The sequence below is a fragment of the Kogia breviceps genome, chromosome 6 (assembly GCF_026419965.1).
Source record: "Kogia breviceps isolate mKogBre1 chromosome 6, mKogBre1 haplotype 1, whole genome shotgun sequence".
In the NCBI taxonomy this organism is placed as follows: domain Eukaryota; kingdom Metazoa; phylum Chordata; class Mammalia; order Artiodactyla; family Physeteridae; genus Kogia; species Kogia breviceps.
Window position 1 is genome coordinate 111,811,482 of NC_081315.1, and position 20,450 is coordinate 111,831,931.

The 20,450-nt window shown below is 48.6% G+C and overlaps 1 protein-coding gene across 2 annotated transcripts in view; it reads right to left on the reverse strand.

The window, feature by feature from the left end:
- Positions 1-20,450, reverse strand: part of CRMP1 (collapsin response mediator protein 1) — a 67,404-nt gene that overhangs the window by 6,041 nt on the left and 40,913 nt on the right. For both annotated transcript variants that reach the window (XM_059067457.2, XM_059067458.2), the window contains exons 7-12: positions 16,098-16,166; positions 14,681-14,801; positions 11,853-12,009; positions 8,803-8,944; positions 7,961-8,131; positions 1,176-1,355 (exon numbers count right to left, since the gene is read on the reverse strand). In XM_059067457.2, the coding sequence (XP_058923440.1) occupies positions 1,176-1,355; positions 7,961-8,131; positions 8,803-8,944; positions 11,853-12,009; positions 14,681-14,801; positions 16,098-16,166 (840 nt within the window). The remainder of the gene's footprint in view (positions 1-1,175; positions 1,356-7,960; positions 8,132-8,802; positions 8,945-11,852; positions 12,010-14,680; positions 14,802-16,097; positions 16,167-20,450) is intronic.

The following is a 20,450-nucleotide window of genomic DNA, read 5'->3' on the forward strand; positions in this document are numbered from 1 at the left end:
TGGCTGTCCCAAACAGGAGTTTACACGAGTCCCCTTGTCTCTCAGCAGCCTGCTGCAGCCACATCGCTATCCCTGGCCATCTTTCGGATCTAACTTGCTAATTCTCCATGTCCGTCATTTCCCCATCTGACGTATAACATCTGTGCAATTTGGTATCCTTGACCTGAGATGCTACACTTTAAGGCGTGGAGAGGGACAGCAAACAGACACAGAGCATTGTGATGGTTGGCCTGGGAGTCTGGGAATGCCAGGAGGTCTCTGGGCTCTTGCATCTAAATTGGTGGCATTGGTGCCACTTATGAAGCACAAGAAGAGTGGGACCATACACAGGTGGGCACACATGCACACACACACATACAAACACATAGCGAGCACAGGAGCACATACACACAGGAGCACCACATGCATATACACAAACACAGACATGCACATATACACATGCACATACACAAATAAAGCTGGGCTTTCTGGCAGACATGAGCCGTTTTAGTGCGGGAAGCAGGTTGTCATGGTGATGGGAGGGCCCTAATTAGGGAAGATGATTGATGACAGATGGGAGTCTTTTTGAAGCATGAGCAAACTTCCTCCTCTGAACCGGACTGGGGACGGGACAGAGCCTGTGCCTACTACATGCCCTTTGACCTCCTGAGTCCATGCTAAGACTCCTCAGGAAAAAGGGGGGAAGGAGGAGGCAGAATGGAAGGGGAGCAAGGAGAAGGAGAAAAGAGGGCAGATCGAAGGGAGTCTAGATGCAGTTCTGCCACCCCTCAAGTGGGCTAGGGCGGTTTCCTTTTACCAAACGGCACTAAGGGCTTCAGAGATCTCCCAGCTGTGTGATGCTGGACAGTCCTGCACTGCTTTGAGCGCCAGGGTTCTGATCTGCAGAAGGAAGGTCGTGACACCTAAAAGAGGCGGTGGTGAAGACCCCCCCCCCCCAGGATGATGCAGGATGTGCGTCCTGGCCGGTGTACTCCCAGGACTCCTCCCATCGCCCCACGTGCACAGCCCTTTACAGTTGGCAAATCCCTGGCACCTCCTCGGTCTCGTCTGGTCCTCACTCCGGGCTGAGACGCAGGCAGGTCACGTCCCAGCTCATTTGACACGTGAGGAAGGGGAGGCTCGTGCAGCTGTGACATTTGTTCGCTCTGCACACGACAGACCCTGGCTCCACGTACCTTGTTCCTGATCCTGACGCGCTGGTAGAGGTACTCGGGGAAGGGCTTCCTCGGGATAAAGCGGCCCACGCCCTTGTTGACGTTGATGTTGCCGTCGTCAAAGACGATCTTGCCCTGGCTGATGACCACCAACGGGGAGCCGTGGCACTCCATGCCTTCGAAGATGTTGTACTCCACAGCCTGCACGGCAAGAACCACGGGCTTTTATCCAGCTTCCAAGGCTTTTCTCCGCATCAGCCCTGTCCATCCTAATGGTGATTCTGCTACACATCCTATCACAGGCATTTTCCAATGCATGTTCGTTCTGGAAAACACCTTTAGGACTGTGTAACATTCCTTTGTACACTTTCATTTGCATAATCAGCCCCTCACTGTTGGGCTTTTACGTTGCTGGTGGTTTTATATAATCTAACTAATATTGTCTGGGGCATGGTGAAAGTGAATGGGGCTCCTGGAGTTAGGCAATGAGGCCACTCATACTATAACTGAACATTTTGGGGTCTTCTTTTAAAAACATTTTCTTGCATTTTTCCTAAAAATAAATTATTGGGTCAAAGGATATGAGCTTTTGAAAGACTGCCAAATTACTTTCTGAAGGCATCGGACCAATTGACGCGACATTGGCAGCGGGAGAATATTTCGTAATTTCATGTTTATGAAATCCCCTCCAGCACTAAGTAAGGTCATTTAAAAAAATCTATTTATTTACTAATTTGAAAAACAAAACATTTCCTAGAAAATATGCATTCTTTTCATTAGTCCTAAAGTGAATATAACTACCACCAGCCAAACTCTTTGATTATTCAAAAAGTAGGTAAAAAATATGGTAAAAATTCAAACGGTACAAAAGATATATAACTTTAAAAAGCTTTGACCTCAGACTGAGATGCCTGCCTCACACTGACCTTTCAGGAACCCCAGATATTTTCTGTGCGTAAGTAACTTTCTCATGTTCCAAGCGCTCCGGACAGACAGTTTCACCTTTGTTTTTCTCCTTACCTCAGAGAATGCTCCCCATCAGCGAATGTCCCCATGTCGTGGGTTAAAAATGTTTTGATATTCCTTAAACTGCTGCACTGGATTCCACCCCAGGGGCATACTATCATTTACTTATCCAATTCTCAGCATGTGGGTCTTTGCCCTGCTTTTGCTAAAAAAGCACAATAAACTCACTTGAGTGTCCACACCGGCACGTGTGAATATCTTTGTAGATGTGGACTTTGGGCCAAAGCGTAAACGGATTTTAACTTTGACATATTTGGCTTCTTTTTCCCGACAAAACTACATGAGTTTGTCGGCATGCTAGTCCCACCTCAGCTCCATCCTGCTAAACCCCGGCATCTCAGACGCTGGCGCAGGTAAAGATAGCATCTCACTGCAGTGATTTGTATTTGAGAGCAGATCTGATTTTAAAGGAATAGAAACCCTTTGTATATTTCTTCTTCTGTTACTGCGTTTTTGCGCCCTGTTCTATTAGGTTCTTGGTATTTTCCTTAATGGTTTCTAAGGACATATTCAATGTTAAAAAATCCCTCCCTTTGTTTGTCCTGTGTATTGCCAATACTGTGTATTACCAAACTTCCCTGTCTGTCCTCTGCCTTTTGATCTCGTAAAGTAACAAATATTATCATTTGCTGCAATATAGAGGGTTTTTTTTCTTGGTTTAATTTGTATGTAGTCAGTGGTCAAACAGACCAATCTTCTCCTTTGTATTTTCTAAGTGTTGTGCCTTGCTCAGAAAGGTCTTCTCCCCTTCAAAATGATCATTTTTAAAAATGTGTTTTATTCTAGTCCTTTTATAACTTTATCTTATTTCAATCTTCAACCCATTCTGAATTAGTTTTGTGGTCAAGAGTACAGCAGCTGCCTAGCCCTATGAGCTGGGTATTCAAACACAATTGGTTGAATAACTGTCTTTGTAATTTTAAGTCTCCTTTGTTGAAACCAAACTCTCATATATGCGGTCGGTCTATTGCCTGGCTCTCTTGTCTCTTCTGCTAATACCAAACTGCCTCAACCATTGTAGCTTTATAATATGATTTAATAACTGGGATGATGAGCGCTCTCTCTTTAGTTTTCGTTTTCTTAGAAATGTTTTGGCTATTCTCAAATTGTCCATCTAGGAACTCTGTTTTTCTAGTTAAAAAACGATTCCATTCCATTTTCTGATGCGCTGACTTCAACTTTATAGATTAATTTAGAAAGAACTGATATTTTTACTCTATTGAATGTTTTTAGCATAAAAGGACTTGCGCTTATGGAACTCTTGAGTTTTGGTTGTTATTGGAAACAGGATTTTGATTTCCATTCTGTTTCTCATAGTGCTCTTTAATTATCTCATAGAAAAGGTATCAATTCTTTATATTGATTTGGAATCAGCTGATGGATTCTCTTATTGTTTTTGACGGTTAGGGGAAACAATCATGTTGATTTTTTACAAACAGCTGCTAATACTATGCTTTAGACTCTTTGTGGCCACTGCCTCCCAGGCCCCAGGCAGAAGATCTGTTTTCAGTTTTACCATTTGCTCATCTAACACTTCCTGAGTCACCCTGAAGTGACCCCACTAGGCAGTAATTTACAATTTTGCTGAAGCCCAAATGTGGATTGTAAATAATGAAAGGCAGTGCAAGAAGCAAATCACTTACCTCGCAGTTGAAACTAGACAACTGCCCAACTCATTCAAACCAGCATGGTCTCTTAGTTGTCTTCTTAGTGGAAGGACACATTACACGCCACAGTGGCATTCCTCAATTGGGGAATTCTTATGAGGCTCAGGTTATATTACCCACAGATGTCACGTTCTATATTTCACAACTACATGGAGTTTTTGGCTGTTGTTGTTTGTTTAATTTCTCTATTTCTGGCCACGCCGCATGGCTTGCGGGATCTTAGGTCCCCGACCAGGGTTCGACCAGGGATCGAACCCGTGCCCTTGGCAGTGAGAGCACAGAGTCCTAACCACTGGACCGCCAGGGAAGTCCCACAACCACATATAGTTTTAAAAGCTAATTGTTGGGCTTCCCTGGTGGCGCAGTGGTTGAGAGTCCGCCTGCTGATGCAGGGGACATGGGTTCATGCACCGGTCCGGGAAGATCCCACATGCCGCGGATCGGCTGGGCCCGTGAGCCATGGCCGCTGAGCCCGCGCGTCCGGAGCCTGTGCTCCGCAACGGGAGAGGCCACAACAGTGAGAGGCTCGGGTACTGCAAAAAATAAATAAATAAAAAGCTAATTGTTTCTTGCGTCTCCCTCCCACCCTCCCTATCCCACGGGGATATATGTACATGTATAGCTGATTCACTTTGTTATAAAGCAGAAACTAACACACCCTTGTAAAGCAATTATACTCCAATAAAGATATTTTAAAAAATAAATAAAAGCTAATTGTTTTATTTCCTAAAGGTACTTATGAACAATGTAAAAACTCAAATAATACAAAAGACTATAATTTAAAAAACTGTTGTGTCTCCCATCCTGGAGCCACAGTTCCCCAGTACCGCTCCCAGGAAGCAACTACTGTTCCTCAGTCTTTTATGTCCTACAAAAGATAGCCTGACACTGATGAGTAGATAAGCATGGTATATGTTTATATCCATCGGTGGATGAATGTGGTTTATCCAAGCAGTGGAAGATTATTCAACCATTAAAAGGAATGGATTGATACCTACTACAGTGTGGATGGGCCTCCAAAACATGATACCAGGTAAATAGAAACCAGAAACAAAAGGCCACATACTGTGTGATGCCATTTATAGGAAATGTCCCGAATAAACAAATCCAGAAAGAAAGCAGATTTGTGGTTGACAGGGGCCTGGGGAGGAGGAATGGGGAATAATTGCTGATGGGTATTGGGTTTCTTTCTGAGGGGATGAAAACGTTCTGGAATCAGTAGTGTTGATTGTACGACTTTCTCAATATACTAAACACACTACTGCATTGTACATTTTAAAATGGTGAAATTTATGTCACGTGAATTATATCTAAACATAAAGAGTGTAAAAAAACTAGGTAGTCTCTGGATATACAAGCATGTATGTGACCTATGGTGTGATACTTTGAAGCAAATACTTTTCCCACGAAGATATGAAAGAATAAAAGTTGTGTTCTTTTTACAGAAAAGTAGATTTAAATTATTTTTTTTTTTGCGGTACGCGGGCCTCTCACTGTTGTGGCCTCTCCCACTGCGGAGCACAGGCTCCGGACGCGCAGGCTCAGCAGCCATGGCTCCTGGGCCCAGCCGCTCCGCGGCACGTGGGATCCTCCCGGACCGGGGCACGAACCCGCGTCCCCTGCATCGGCAGGTGGACTCTTAACCACTGCGCCACCAGGGAAGCCCCAGATTAAAATTTTTAATCACCGATCAAGATATAAGAAATGATTTTCATCGTCAAAAGGAAAGTAATGTTTTTAAAACTGAAAAAATAAAACCAACCTCTCAGACAGCATTTTTCAATCGATGTTCTGAAAAACATTTGTTCTGCACTATGTGAATTGCATTGCTTTAAACAGAGAAAATGGAACAGACAAAAACGCTGTGGCCAATTGGTCTCACGGCATCCTGAATTGTCCTCTTCTTATTATGAAAATAATTCAAATCTGGCTTGGGACAGAGACGGCAAGCTTTTCAAGTTTAACGAATCTGAAACATTCCTTCTCACGTGGGTAATCTCAGGTATGTGACTTATTATTATGGGTTCAATTGTCCCCAAAAAGCTATGTTGAAGTCTTCACCCCCAGTACTTCAGAATGTGACTGTATTTGGAAATAGGGTCATTGCAGATGTAATTAGTTAAGATGAGGTCACACTGAGGTAGAGTGGGAGCTAAATCCAATGACTGGTGTCCTTATAAGAAGATGATAAGACATAGGGAGACGGCCAGAGATTGGAGTGACGCATCTACAGACCAAGGATGGCCAGCGACACCAAAAGCCAGGAGAAAGGCATGGAACAGATTCTCTCCAAGAGAGAGACACCTGCCCTGCTGACACCTTGATTTCAGACTTCAGGCCTCCGGAACTGTGAGAAAGTCAATTTCTGTTGTTTCAAGCCACCAGTTTGTGGTACTTTGTGACAGCAGCCCCAGGAAACTAATACACGTATCCTCTCTCTGTCCATTTTCTTACTTATTAATAAATAATAACATACCTAACTTAGAAGGCTGTTGTATCAAGTGAGATGATGCATGGAAAATGTAAGCACAGAGTAACTACAAGATAATATTTGATAATATTTGGAGTTTGATAACAATTGGAACCCCTGCTCCTTGACCCAGGTGTCCTCTTCTTCCCTGGACCACAGCGGCCTTGTGAGCTGACACCGCGTGCCTCTCCTGCCTTCCCAGACCCCACCTGCTCTGTGCACATCACCGCATCCATAGTAATTAAAACGGAGCCGTGTGTCTGCTGGGTGGTGAGTGTGGAGAACAGCGTACACCTTTCTCCTGGGAGGTTACCTCAGGCTCATTTCCTCCTGACCTGTCCCCAGGGAGGGGGGTGAGGGAAGCCAGCCTGTCATCAGGGAGCTCTGGTTCTTTTAAGAATGACCACTGGTGGATAAGTTGGACAGACCTCTCTGTCCCCCAGGCCATGGGTCTTGTGGCCGAGGGGGACCTAGGGGCCACAGTCATGAGCTGCTACAAGTGGTCCTTGTCACTTTCTCTTGAGGCTTCCTTGTGCCTGGTGTTCTGTCCCCATGCACGTGGTCTCGCCCCTCACCAGCAAGTGCCCACTGGGCTGGGCAATGGCATCCAAGGGGGGTGAGGACTCCCATCGCAGAGTGATGCTGTGTGCACACGCTCTGCCTCCCAGCCCACGCCCTGTAACAGACTTTGGTGAATCGGGGACCAGGCTGAGGACTCTGTGTCTTGTGAGTGTGAACATTAATCTGGACCCAAGACCGCTGCTGACCATGCAGAGTGGGTCTGAAGCAAGCACTTAGGGAGGGAAAGATGTCCTATGTCTCTCTGCATCCTTAGAGGTTTGCTGGATGAGTGAAGAAATCAAGGGCATGTAAGATACAAAGGGCAGAGAAAACCCACACCCATAGGCTTGGGGCTTGGACCCCGGGAGAGTGTGCACGAGTCAGTCCAATCCTTTCCTTTGATGACTGTGAGCTCAGCCCCAAACTGAAGTAGGTTTCTGATATAGCAGATCAAGCTCTCCAGCTTGATAACTAAATTGGAGAAAGAATCTTGGACCTTATACTTCCCCTCTCTGAGCCCGATGGCTTGCTGCATGGAATCAGGAGCAGAGTCAGCTGTTTAAGAATGCAGGCATCGGGCTTCCCTGGTGGCGCAGTGGTTGAGAATCCGCCTGCGGATGCAGGGGACACGGGTTTGTGCCCCAGTCCGGGAAGATCCCACATGCCGCGGAGCGACTGGGCCCGTGAGCCATGGCCACTGGGCCTGTGCGTCCGGAGCCTGTGCTCCGCAACGGGAGAGGCCACAGCAGTGAGAGGCCCGCATACCACCAAAAAAAAAAAAAAAAGAATGCAGGCATCTGCAGACAGGAGCCCCAGAGAGAGACAGAGAGAGAGAGAGAGAGAGAGACAGAGAGAGACGTGGGAGAGACACATGTAAGAACAGCTTAGTTGAGCCTGCTCCAAACTCTTCTCCCAATCTCTCCAACTGGAGGAGAAATCTGAAAGACCGAGTCATGCCAGATATCAGATCACATTCTAGTTGGAAAATTCGTAAGTCATTTTTAACCAGAGGCTTCTAAAATGATTGCAGAGCAAGAATTGCTCACCCAAGCCAGGAGTGTCACTAATAAACCAGGACTTACCGACTTGTGACTCTTGGCTGTTATGGTCTTCAGCTTGTCAGGGTCCCAGATGACCACGTCAGCGTCCGAGCCCACGGCAATCCGCCCTTTTCTGGGGTACAGGTTAAAGATCTTGGCTGCATTCGTGCTGGTAACAGCAACAAACTGGTTCTCATCCATTTTGCCAGTAGCCTGAAGGCAAGATCCACTGGTGAAAAGAGCATCTCATAACAGGACCAGAGGGGCAGACAGGCACAGATCTAAACCAGCCAACAGGAGTCCTTACAAGGACTCCGGAATTTTCTCCTCTCCCTGCTGAAACCAGGCCACCCTGAAAGAGCGCCAGAGGCCTGGCTTCATCAGAGCGGAAACGTAATTAACCGTTCAGAGGCGTGATGACATTTCCACAACGGCCACCCTGACATCTGGTCAGTTTCATTGGGCCCAAGTTTAACAGAAAATAAAAATCTACTGTTTCAAGTGAGCGATCAAGGTGTGACCTGGGGATTCCTTCCGCATCAGGAAGCCTCCATACCCACTCTCAACCCCAAACCCGAAGACACACACGGTTTGCAAAGTCATCTTTACGTGGACTAAGATGTGGTTCAAAACAAAACAAAACATTTTCATCCTTAAAGACTAAAGGACAGCTGCTGTCACATCTGCAAATGCAAAGGACACCACAGGACTCGCGCTGCTTTCTTAAGGGTCACGTGTTTTCCGTGTGCCCTCCTAGTGCCTCCTGCCTCAAAGTAAGAAGGGAATTTTAAGAACCAGCAGTGCATAATGCATGGCTTTGATGGGCAGGAGGGCCAGGAGGGGTGTTTCTAGAATATTCCAGGAGGGAGACGGCGCCGCCTTACCACTGCCTTGTCCCAGACCACGGTCATCCGCTCCTCTATCCCGTTGACGCCCTCAGGGATCAGAGTGAAGTTGTCCTTGCCCACCGCCTTCTGGGCAGTGCCGTAGGGACAGTGGCCGCTGCCTGTGACCTGCAGGTCTCCGCTGGCAAAGACAGAACAGGGCGGGGTTCAGACCTGAGCTCATGTTGAGGAGCAGACCCTGACTTCAGACACCCAAGGAGGCTGTGAAACTCAAACCCCACAGAGATCTGGGGCACATGACAGGCCTTACTGAGTGACACCGGAAGGCCCGGTGGCCTTGGGGGTCTTGTTGAAGACTGGAAAGAGGCCTGTGCATCGGGACAGGGTTCTGTTTGAGTGTGGGCTCCAGCTGGTCCAGGTAAGGCTCTCCGGGTCAGCCTCCTCCTCCTGCCCCAAAACACTCTGATCCTGGGGCAGTGGGTCTGTTCTTTCAACCCCCAAAGAGAGCCCACAGGCCCTCAAGATGCTGCAGGCATCTGTGAGGAGAGACTTGCTGAGAACAGAAGATGCTAGAGGCCAACAGAGTGACTCTGCTTCCATGCATCTCACTAGACCCGTGAACAGCCCCTGATGCAATGTGACTTTGCAAATCCAACGGGTCTGCTTTTAAAACCCACAACTGCCACCTCCTGGCCAGGCAAGTCACTTCTCTTTTCTCCATGCGTAAAATGGAAAAGAGAATGGAACCTTCCATCCCGGATCACCCTGAGGAGACAATGAGCTACTTGCCTGGCACATGGCAGGCGCCAAAGATGCCTACTCCCTTGCTCCTCTCTCCATCCTCTACCTCTTCTCTTTAAAATCCAGTGCCCAGTGAATTTTATGTAATGTGAATTTTATCTCAAGGTTTAAAAAAAGAAGAAAACATACTGAGTGGAGCCAACGAATGAATGGATGAGTGGCTGAATGAATATATAAATAAGTGAGTGAATAAAACCCAGCCTCCAGCACGTGCCTGTGTGTCTCACAGAGTTTACGGACGTTTGTGCTGGAAGGATGGTTATGTCCCTGGCCTCGTGTCTCCGCCAGGTCACATGGGAAACCATAATGTGCTGACCTTGGTCTCCCTCTGTAAGGCTGTTGATGTAAGGCCTGGCTAATGTTTCTGTGCTGTGCCCAAAGGACAAAATGCTATTCATTGGTTGTAGCAAAGTGACACAAGCTCACTGGGTTTGCTTTTCTGTCACTCAGGCTTTGGAGATAAAATACTCTGGGGCTGTATGATGAGCCCCTAACGGGCATCTGAATCAATGGAATAAGTGGAGTTTTATTTTGTGATTTTTCAACAAGGGCAGAGGCCAGCCTCCATTTCGGGGCCCCAGGGTATGTTAGCAATCATGTAGACGTACAGAAATATATTTGGATGTGACATTCACACATTTATTCAACAAAGGTGTGTTGCACACTTCCTATGTCTGGTATGGTCTTAGGCAATGGGGATGCATCTATAAGCAGAAAGAGACAAATTCCTGTGTTCATTAGCTGACATTCCAGTGTAGGGTGGGCGGGGGGCAGGAGTCAGGAACATACGGTCAGGAGAATGAGAGTTAGGGTGAGATGGAGGGGTGATGGGGTAGCGCTGGGACTGCCGTTTCTAAGAAGATGATCAGAACTATTTCACTGAGAAGAAATCTTCCAGCAAAGATCTGAAGTTGGCAAAGAACAAACTGCAAGATGACAAAGAAAAGAGAGCTAGGCAGGGGCAGGGTGAGTGCAAAGGCCCTGTGGCACGATCCTGCCTGGGGTCTAGTTAGTGTGACACCAGTGGGATGGACTGAGGGAGCCAAGGGGAGAAGAGGACCAGGCAAGGTTAGTGAGGAGTGAGGGCAAAATCAGGTTCAGCCTTGAGGGACACTGTGGGGACTTGTGTTTCACTTTGAGAGGAAAGGACCCTGGAGGTCTCCTGGCATAGGGCTGGCTTGGTCTGATTTAGGTTTTAAAATATCTGAGCATCTTTTGAGAACAGATTGTGATGCAATAAGGGTGTGGAAGGGGCAGTACGGAAATAGAGAGCCTTGTCAGGAGGTGAGAAATGATGGCCCTTGAGCCAGGATGGCTGCAGCCAAGGAGGCGAGAAGCGACCAGATGCCAGGGCCTTTGGTCCGTGTCCTGCCATTTCCTGAGACGGGCAAGACTGTGGGAGCAGCAGCTTCATGGGGGAAGATGAGGGGTTTGTTTTAGACTTGGAGCTGCCCACCAGACATTGGGCTGCATACGCCGGGTATGTCATGGGCTGCTGCAGCATTTAGGGAAAAGGAGAACACACCCTCACCCCCTTACAGTTCCTTCTGATTAGAAGTCCCACCTTATTCTCGCCCCTCAGGGAAACTCTTATGCATCCCCTAGCTCTGGGCCTGATGTCACTTCCTCCAGAAAGCCTTCCAAGCTTGCATCTCCGCTTCCAGAGCAGCCTGCACACCTCACTGCTTAGCCTTCTCCCATGGCCTTAAGTCTTCTTCCCTCACACTGGCTGACGGCAGAGAAGGGGTTAAAGTAGCTGTGCTCCTACTGTGTGCAGGAAGCAGAGTGTAATGCAGTGGCCGCTGTGAACCCTGAATTCCAGGCCTTTTACCTACGCTGTCTCACACCCACCTCTGCAGTAGGTACTGTATTCTCCCCACTTTGCCGATGCGTCAACTGAGGCAGAGACGTTACAGGTTATGTGACATGGCCAGGGTGACACAGCCAATTAGGGGTTGAGGCAGGATTAGGATCCTGGTCTCACATTCCTAATTCTGGGTGTTTCCCAATACACCACAGTGCCAGGCACACAGAAGGTGCTGAAATATCGCTGAATGAATGGGAGGTGACCTATAAACATGAATGGAGCGGATACTGACTCCAAGGCCCAAAGGCCTGCTGTAAACCACCTGGGGTTTTGTTCTGAGATCTCCCGGGCAGCCAACCCAAGGCCAAGTATTCCCAAGTGTGTCTGAACCAGCTGCGATTTCCTATCCTTCAACCCTCCGCTCCCAAAAGTCCTGCCCACCTGCCCAGGCCCACGAGCCCCCCACCCCCGGGGCTCTCACCAGGCCAGCAGGGAGGTCAAGTAGTCGGGCGTGGTAGGGTCCGGGCTCAGGGGAGGGGAGGTCACGAAGGCCGCCGCCTTGGCCCAGTTCTTGCTCCAGTAATGGGTGCCATCCGTCCCCAGACTGGCAGCGATGGGCTCGCCAAAAACGAGGGGGCCTTGGGAGGCAAACACAAACACGCATGGTTGAGAGCGAATGGTCTCTCATGGGAGATGCGGGTGCAGGAAAGTAGTATCTCGAGGCTGGAGAATGAGACTGGGGCTAAATCGCCCATCCTTCCCCCAGGCTTCACCACCCACGCCCCCCAGAGCCCCAGCTCCTCGGCCACCAGGCACTCAGCGCCCCGCTGTCCTGCTCAGCAACCTACTGGACTGTGAATGCTTTTAGTATTTGGATTTGACTAGTTTTGCCTATTATCTCTTTTTACGATGCTCAACCAAAGCACAGAGACCTGATGTGCTGTCTCAGTTTGGATTCCGCCAGAAGCAGATCTTCAAGTGAAAAATCGAGTTCAAGAGTTTTATTCGGAGGTGATTCCAGGAAACAACTCAGTGGGGACTGAGACAGTGACACAAGGCAGAGAGAGAAGCCAAGGAGAGATGAGTTATCACGGAGTCATGGCCTTGGGCACGCGCAGCTCAGTGCACTGGGGACCCCAGGAGCCTCAGAGCCATCCCACGCCACAGGGGCAAAGGGGCCAGGACGTGCGGCCACCAACCCACTAGTGGAGGGCTCCTTTCTGAGCATTCACTTTCCCGAAAGTCCAGCTTGCCTTCCAGGGAGTGGGCCATATGGGTTTCTGCCAGAACAAAAGCCCAGGGGCAAAGTCTCAGGCTTCCCAGTGAGAATCCCCGCAGCAGAGAAAGTGCCAAGGGGACGACGTGGGCCCGGGGTTCTGTGGCATCAGTCCGAGGCCACCCTGCTGGCAAGCGGGAGGCAGGCTTTGGGCTCCAGCAGCCTGGCTCTGGGACAGCAACTCCCAACAGCACAGCGGTGCTGGGAATGCTCTGGACGGTCCTGCCCAAGACAGCAGCCACCAGCCACACGTGGCCCTGGAGCGCAAGAAACAGGGCTAACGAGAAACAGGGCTAACGCGACTGAGGAACCAACTTAAAAACTGTCCTTAACTTTACTTCAATTGAAATAGCCGCAAGAGGGTGGCGGTGACTTTATTTCTCGGCAGCTCCAGGACCTGCAGGCTTAGCTCCCCGGCATGCTTAGCGCTGCTTCCAGATTCTTGTTACCTCTCTGAGCGGTAGTTTCCTCATCTTTAACCTGGGGCTGGTCCCCAGCAAGCTGTGTTAACCTAGATCACTCTCTGTACAATGCCTCTACTCGTCAGCTTGCCCTTAAAAATGCTAAAACTAGGTATTTGGGGTTCAACGCTGCTCTGTCCCATACGGAAACCACCAGCCACGTGTGGCTTTCAGGCGTTTGGTCTGAGTTGAGATGTGCTGTAAGGGTGAAATACACACTGGATTTCGAGGACAGTACAGAAAAATAATGCAAAATATCTTAATCCATTTATACTGATTACACGTGGAACGAATATTTTGGATATATTAGGTGAAATAAAATACATAATTAAAGATTTTTAAGAATAGAGCCACTGACACTTCCCATGAAGGGTTCCTGTAAGAAAGGAGGAGCATCCTGCATGCAGAGGGTGGTGGATGCAGTCAGGGCTGTGTTGCTGTTGTGGATTTCCACCCGGCTGCCCCCTCCGACCCAGAGCTCCCGGTCAACCTCATACGACTCCCAGAAAGTAGACGGTTGGACCTTGTCCAGGTGGCGAACATCCTTGGTGAATGTCCACAGGACGAAAGGATTCTAGCGACTGTCTTCGTGTGACATGTGCTACCCCCTCTGTCATTCTCTCTCTCTCTCACCCTGAGTTAGAGAAGGAAGGCTGCTTCGGGCAACCTTCATTCTCTATCTGGTGGGTGTTGGGGCCTCAGTCAAGAAGGCCCGGGGACCACACTCGGGCGGCCCCTCTGAGTCTCCTGGGAAATGGCCACCACACAGGTCAGAGCCGCTCAGAGCCGCTCAGAACACCAGTGGCGCCTGAGCCCCAGGGTCCTCAGGAGCCCTCGGGACCCACCAAGGACTTGGCTGGAACTGCACATCTGTGAACCCATCGGGTCCGTTTCGAGATGAAGCAACAGTAGCTCAGAGAGGTTAAGTAGTGAGTCCAAGTCTTAGAGCTGGAGGATGCCTTCCTGCCACACTCCCTTGAGGTCCAGCACGGGGCTGTCCCCAGACCCTCTGGCTCTGGAAAAACACCTTCCTCCTTCCCAACCTGCAGCTGAGACTCTGTGTGGGCCCCACGGTGGAGCCTGGGTACAGGCACCCACTAAGAGGCCCTAGATAGGGGACCCGGGATGAAGGGCCCAGAGAGGACCAGAAAGAGGGCGGGAAGGAACCAAGAGCTGATACAGCCCTGGCTCCATCTCTTCTTTGATGTGAAACCCAGGGGAGAACTTGGAACTCTTCACAGATCTTTAAAATACATGGTCTCATGTGACCCACAAGGAGGGGATAATGACCTTAGCTACAGATGGGGAAACCGAAGCTCAGACCACTTACCCAAGGACACACCCGGGGCCCACGGCACCCCAGGAATCAAACCTAAAAACGACTGCACATCTTGTGCCTGCCCACCATCCCAAGCTCCCGTTTCAACCTGGCCTACAGGGCCCAGGCTGCAGGCAACTGGCAGGATGTCTCTGCCCTGGGGAGTGGCTCCGTCAGTGAACTTGAGCCCGTTGGACGTGCCCCTTCCTCACACCGCAGCTCCCTGCAGGAGGCCCATGCACTGGGCTGCGTACCTTTCTTCCTGGCCAGGGCGATGATGTCTGCCGCGCTCTTGCTCATCACCTTGGTGATGTACACAGGGCAGTTGATCCGACCCCCGATGGTGATGGCTCGGAACACAGCCTCGGCCTCCAGCTGCAGACACAGCAAATACACGGGTCACAGGAGGGAGAGGTGGGGGGCACCACCCACCCTGAGCTCCAAGGGCTCTCCCTGATCAGGCTCCTTTGATTCTCCTTAAGTGTGGTCAGAGGGAAATCAACTGCCTCGAGAGGAAAATACTGTAGATTTTTCAAAAGGAAGGAAAAATTAAGAGTGTACTTGGCTAGAGGGTTGGAAGGCAGAATTATGTTTTTCACTTGCTTGGAGGTATTCTGCACGCTCTGTTAGAAGGAGATCGCCTAGGCAGTAGAGTCATCAAAAGGCCCATAAAGTGGTCGGTTACTTATAAAATGCCTGACGTCAGGGAACACAGGGTGTCCAACGTGCATTCCTTCCTTCATTTGTTCAATCACCAAGTGAAACCACCTGCTGTTGGGTCTGGCCTCTGTCCCCGCTAGAGCAAACAAAAGGATCGGTGATGTATTGTTTTGATTTCCAGCCTGCCGTGCTCCTAGTGGCTGGCAGGAAGCCCAAGCCACAGCCACGTGCCAGGAGTCCAGCCACACCCAGAAGGGTCCCCGGGCTGCTCACATGCCTGAAGGCAGTGGCAACGTCCACGTGCTATAAATAAGGGCTTGTAGACACTGTCTCAGGTCTGTCCTGGTCTCACCAGGGACTGGGAAGCCAGCTCGTGGGCGTGGAGCTCACGTCTGGAGCACTGGGCCCCATCAGGAGCCTTTGGGTAAGGAGTCCGTGTACTCGTGTGTTGTGTCCCATGTCCGGCACAGGCTGGCCTAGAGCGCAGGTCCGGGAAGACCCCTGATGATCTGATGAGACGCCAGAAAATACTGGGCGTCCATCCTGTTCCATGCCCAACCTGCTTGCCTTCCTTCTACCCGCCGTGTCCCGCCACACATGTGCCGTATCACTCCCAGCGGATTCGTCCCTTGTCGAGTCTTAGAGCACAGCGGATAGGAGGTCCGTGCAAGGGCAGCTGTTTTGAAGTCCTCTGCCTGGGATGTGGGGCTCCACTCTCCTGTCATCAAATACACCTTGTCCTCGGTAGGGATTCTGAAGTGTCCATGGGACCATGGTGTGAAGTTCCTGGGCCCTGGGAGAGGCAGAGCCTTTCCCGGCTCCTCTGATCGACCTGCAGGCCCCAGGGCTCCCAAGCCCGAGGGCAGACCCGGAAAGGACCACACGTGCTGGGATACTCATGTAGGGGAAGTGAGATGGCGACAGTGGCTCTAGCCGGGCTGTTCCAGCTGGAACAGCATCGGGGGGAGCTCTCAGCTATGTCAGAGTCAAACCCAGTGGAGGCTCTTTTACCTCTTCAGGTCTGCTCAGAGCATGGCCCTCAGGACCCGTGATGCCCATCTCTAAGATCCGCTTTTGTTCCTACAAGACAAGAACGAATGAGTCAGTGATTACAGAATGTCAGAGCCGGGAGTGGCCAATCCTCCAGCTCCGTTAGACAGATGGGGCAGCTGAGCCCAGGACAGGGAGTGGTCTGCATGGGGTCTAACGGGCTGCCAGCGATCCACAGTTTCTTTGCTCCCTCCACTACCCCGGGCCACCTTCCCCTTTTGCAACCCTGGATATCCCCATCCACACCTGCTCTATTCAACACCACGGGACCAGTGAGAGGAAGTAGGGTTATACGAAATTAGCCTTAAAGACCACCCAGCGCTATTCCAACTTCCAAGTCTCTGCTGCAGGGTTAGAGGGAAGGAAGATGGGTGGTGTTTGCGTATGACATGGATGCAGAAATCAAACTGGGCATCCAGCTCCAGAACCGACCGTCTGTGTCGGTTCTGAGCCTCAAGGTTCTCTTCTTTTTTTAAAATTGAAGTGTAGTTGATCTACAATCTTGTGTTAGTTTCAGGTGTACAGCAAAGTGATTCAGTTATACACACACACACACACACATATATATATTCCTTTCAGATTTTTTTCCCTTACAGGTTTACAAAATGTTGAGTTGTTCCCTGTGCTATACAGGTCCTCGTTGGTTAGCTATTTTATATATAGCAGTGTGTATATGTTAATCCCAAACACCTAATTTATATCCCTCCTCCCCTTCTCCTGTAGTAACCATAAGTTTGTTTTCTATGTCTGTGAGTCTATTTCTGTTTTGGAAATAAGTTCATTTGTATCATTTTTTTAGATTCCACATATAAGCGATATCACATATTTGTCTCTGTCTGGCTTACTTCACTCAGTATGATAATCTCTAGGTCCATCCATGTTGCTGCAAATGGCATTATTTCATTAATCTTCTCTTCTTTACATTGGAAACAACAGCACCTACACACCGGAGTTGCTATAATACATCACTGAGGTGGCAGATGTGAAATGCTCGCACAATACCTGGTGTATAGTAAGGGCTCGTTGATGGTCAGCCAGCTCTCATTTTCTCTACTGTAGTTGCCTCTTCCTGGTACCTGTCTTTCTAGCAGGAAAACTCTACCTCAAGCTTATCATATAAATGAAATGGTTCCCTGAGCTAATAGCCCAGAAGCAAATCTATTTGCTCCAAGGCTCCAAGGTGCCCCCTCCTTAGGAATACTGCAATATCTCAAAACTAGTATTTTTACATTGCCCAGGTGTCAGCTGTGCTAATTTTAACTTCCGCAGTTTCTGTATCATCATTCTGGAACACAGCCCTACGAGGAGCCCCAGGCCCTATCAACAATAAAAAAATCATAATTTCAACTGTGCATTTATGGTTATTAAGCTCAAGTTTATTATTAGAATGTAAGCTGGAAACAATTTCAAGATCTAACAACTGGGGAGGATTTAAATAAAGAATGGAATGATGTCAGCTCTTGAAGATGGTGTTTACAAGGCATTTTTGTAAACTGTTTACAACAAGATTTATGATATGGAGACATCCCTCTGGAAGATTATTTAAATGTCTGTTACTATTTCTGTTGGAAGGAAGGAAGGAGGAGAAAAAGGGAGGGAGGACAAAAGATGATGTAAGTGAGGAAAAACACAGATCACAAAAGACTAGAGTAGGGTTTCCAGTTAAAAATCATGGGCTGAGCACACACATGATTTTTACTCCATCCTGAAACTCTGCTAAAGTGACAGAAATGGTACACAAGAACCAAGAGAATGCAGAGAAGATAACAGAAACAAAATTTTGGAAGCCGGGAAGCAGATGTACAAAAGGTAACAGATTTATTGGAGCTGAGAAAACTCAATCTTAAGTTGGCAGCGAGGAAAGCTAAGAATTCCCTGATGTAAAGCTTAAGAACTGGGGACTCCAAACTCAACTTTTCACACACATTTGGTGGGATATAGGTTGGTACACCCTGGAAAACAGGGTAGCGGTAACTGTAAGACCTGAATACGTGCACACCCACGACCCAGAAATCCCCCTCCTAGGTACTTACCAACAGAAATGGGAACATATGTTTAACAAAAGACTGAACGAGAATGTTTAAGGAAGCTTTATACACAGTAGTCCTAAATTTGAAACTATCCAAACATCTGTCAGCGAAGAACAAATTGTGACCTATCCCTGCGGTGGAATTCTACACCATGATGACAGAGAGAACACGATTGCTTCAGGTAACAATAGGGATGAATCTCACAAACCTAGTTTTCATCAAAAGAAGCCAGACGTAAAAGAGTACCTACTGTGTGGTTTCATGTTTATGAAGTTCAAAACCAGACGAACCTAAGATACATGTGTGGGGCAGCTTCTAAGAGGCTCCCGGTGAGCCTGCCTCTGCTTGCACGTGGGCTGGACCTGACACCCTGCTTCCAATGAGAAGAACACGAGGAAAGAGATGGGATGTCATTACTGAGGTTAGGTTACAAGGGGACTCCCACTTCTTCCTGGCTCACCCTCTCCTGCTCTCTCACTTGGAAGGAAGCAGGTCACCATGCTGTAGCTGCCCATGTGGCAGAGAACCAAGGGGTCCTCTGTCTAACAGCCAGCAAAGAATAAAGGACAACAGTCTGATAGCTTGCAAGGAACTGAATCCTAGAGGGAACCCTCTGCAAGGGAATCCTGCCCCAGACCAGCCCTGAGATGACTGCAGCCCTGCCTGACACCTTCACTGCAGCCAGTGAGAGATCCTGAGCCCGAAAACCCAGCCAAGCCACACCTGGACTCCAGACCCACAGGACTATGACGTAGAAAACGTTTTTTGTTTGACGATGTTAAATTTAGGGGGTTATTTGTTATGCAGCCACAGAGAACTGAAACAGATTTTGGTATTCAGAAGTAGGGTGCTGCCATAGCAGTTAATTAAAAATGTGGGAGTGGCTTTGGGACCGGGCAGTGAATGGAGGCTGGAAGGATTTCAAGGCATGTGTTAGAGAAAGCTGGTCTGAAACGGACTGTTAGTAGAAATATGGACTTTGAGGACCTTGCTAGTGAGAGCTCAAAAGGAAATGAGGCGTCTGTTATTGAAAACTGGAGGAAGGGGAATCTTGTTATGTAGTAGCAGAAAGCTTGGCAACACTGTCACCTGTAGTGATGTGGAAAGGGGCAAATGTGTCTAATGAGCTCAGGGATCTAGCTGAGGAGAGTCCCCAGCAAATTGTCATGGTACCGCCTGGCTTCTTCTTGCTGCTCATAGTAAATAGTAAAATGTGAGAGGGACAGATAATTGAGGGTGTGCCCATAGATCCTCTCAATCAAATTAAGGCCTCTAGGAAACTCAAGGATGTACCTCTTGGCTGTCTGACCAGGAGGAGGAGGGCTTATTGAAAAGAAATCTATGGGTATCTTTTGTCTAATGGGGTGAATTCCAGTGAGATTCAGAGGAGGCCCACAAAGGTCTTGGGAGGATTATCTTAGCAAAACACCGGCAGCCTGGACTGGACGGGATAAGACATACAAAATGAATGGAGGCAGTTGGACTCCTAAAATTCCACTGTGCAGGAAGCAGGCTGAGAAAATTCCTCAGCTGCAAGCATGGGCTGCCTTTCATGAAAAGGAAGGATGGAACCAATAGCCCAGAAGGAGGAGCCAAGAGCCATGGAGAATTATTCTCAGGCTTCAAGGCCTCATCAAGGAACTGCCAACACTTGCCTAACTGGATTTCAGAACTGCTATGGACCAATGACTCCTGGTGTTTTCCACTGTTCCATTTTCAACAGGAATGCCCACCCCACCACTATATGTCATGTGTTGAGTGTGTGTGTGTGTGTGGGGGGAGATAACTTGCCTATTTTCTTCAAAGACCTACAGATTGTAGGGACTAAACCCAAGAAGCCTCATCCACACCTAGACCTGACTTAGATGATTCCAGTCTTTGACGGTGTAATGAGGTGAGAGTTTGGAGGACCCTGGAAAGGAATGAAAGTGTTTTGCATGTGAGAGGGTCATCAATCACTGGGGGCCAGAGGAGAGACTGGCAGACAACCTCTGATACACCTCCCAGTGATCCTCACTTCCCGGCATTCATACCTTTGTACAATCGCATCTTTTGGGGTGAGGGCTGGATTTAGTGACTTCTTGCCAATGACCAGAATACTGCTGTGTGATGGTACTGAGTTGTTCTTTTTTATTTTGAATTTGAAAGAATTTCAATTTTACAGAAAAACTGCAAGAACACAAAGAATAAGAAATAAAGACAATAGCTAACCTTAATAGTGAAGCTTCAGGTCTCATGCCCTTAACCATCATGTTGCAATTCCACTGGGCTTTGGAACCAGATG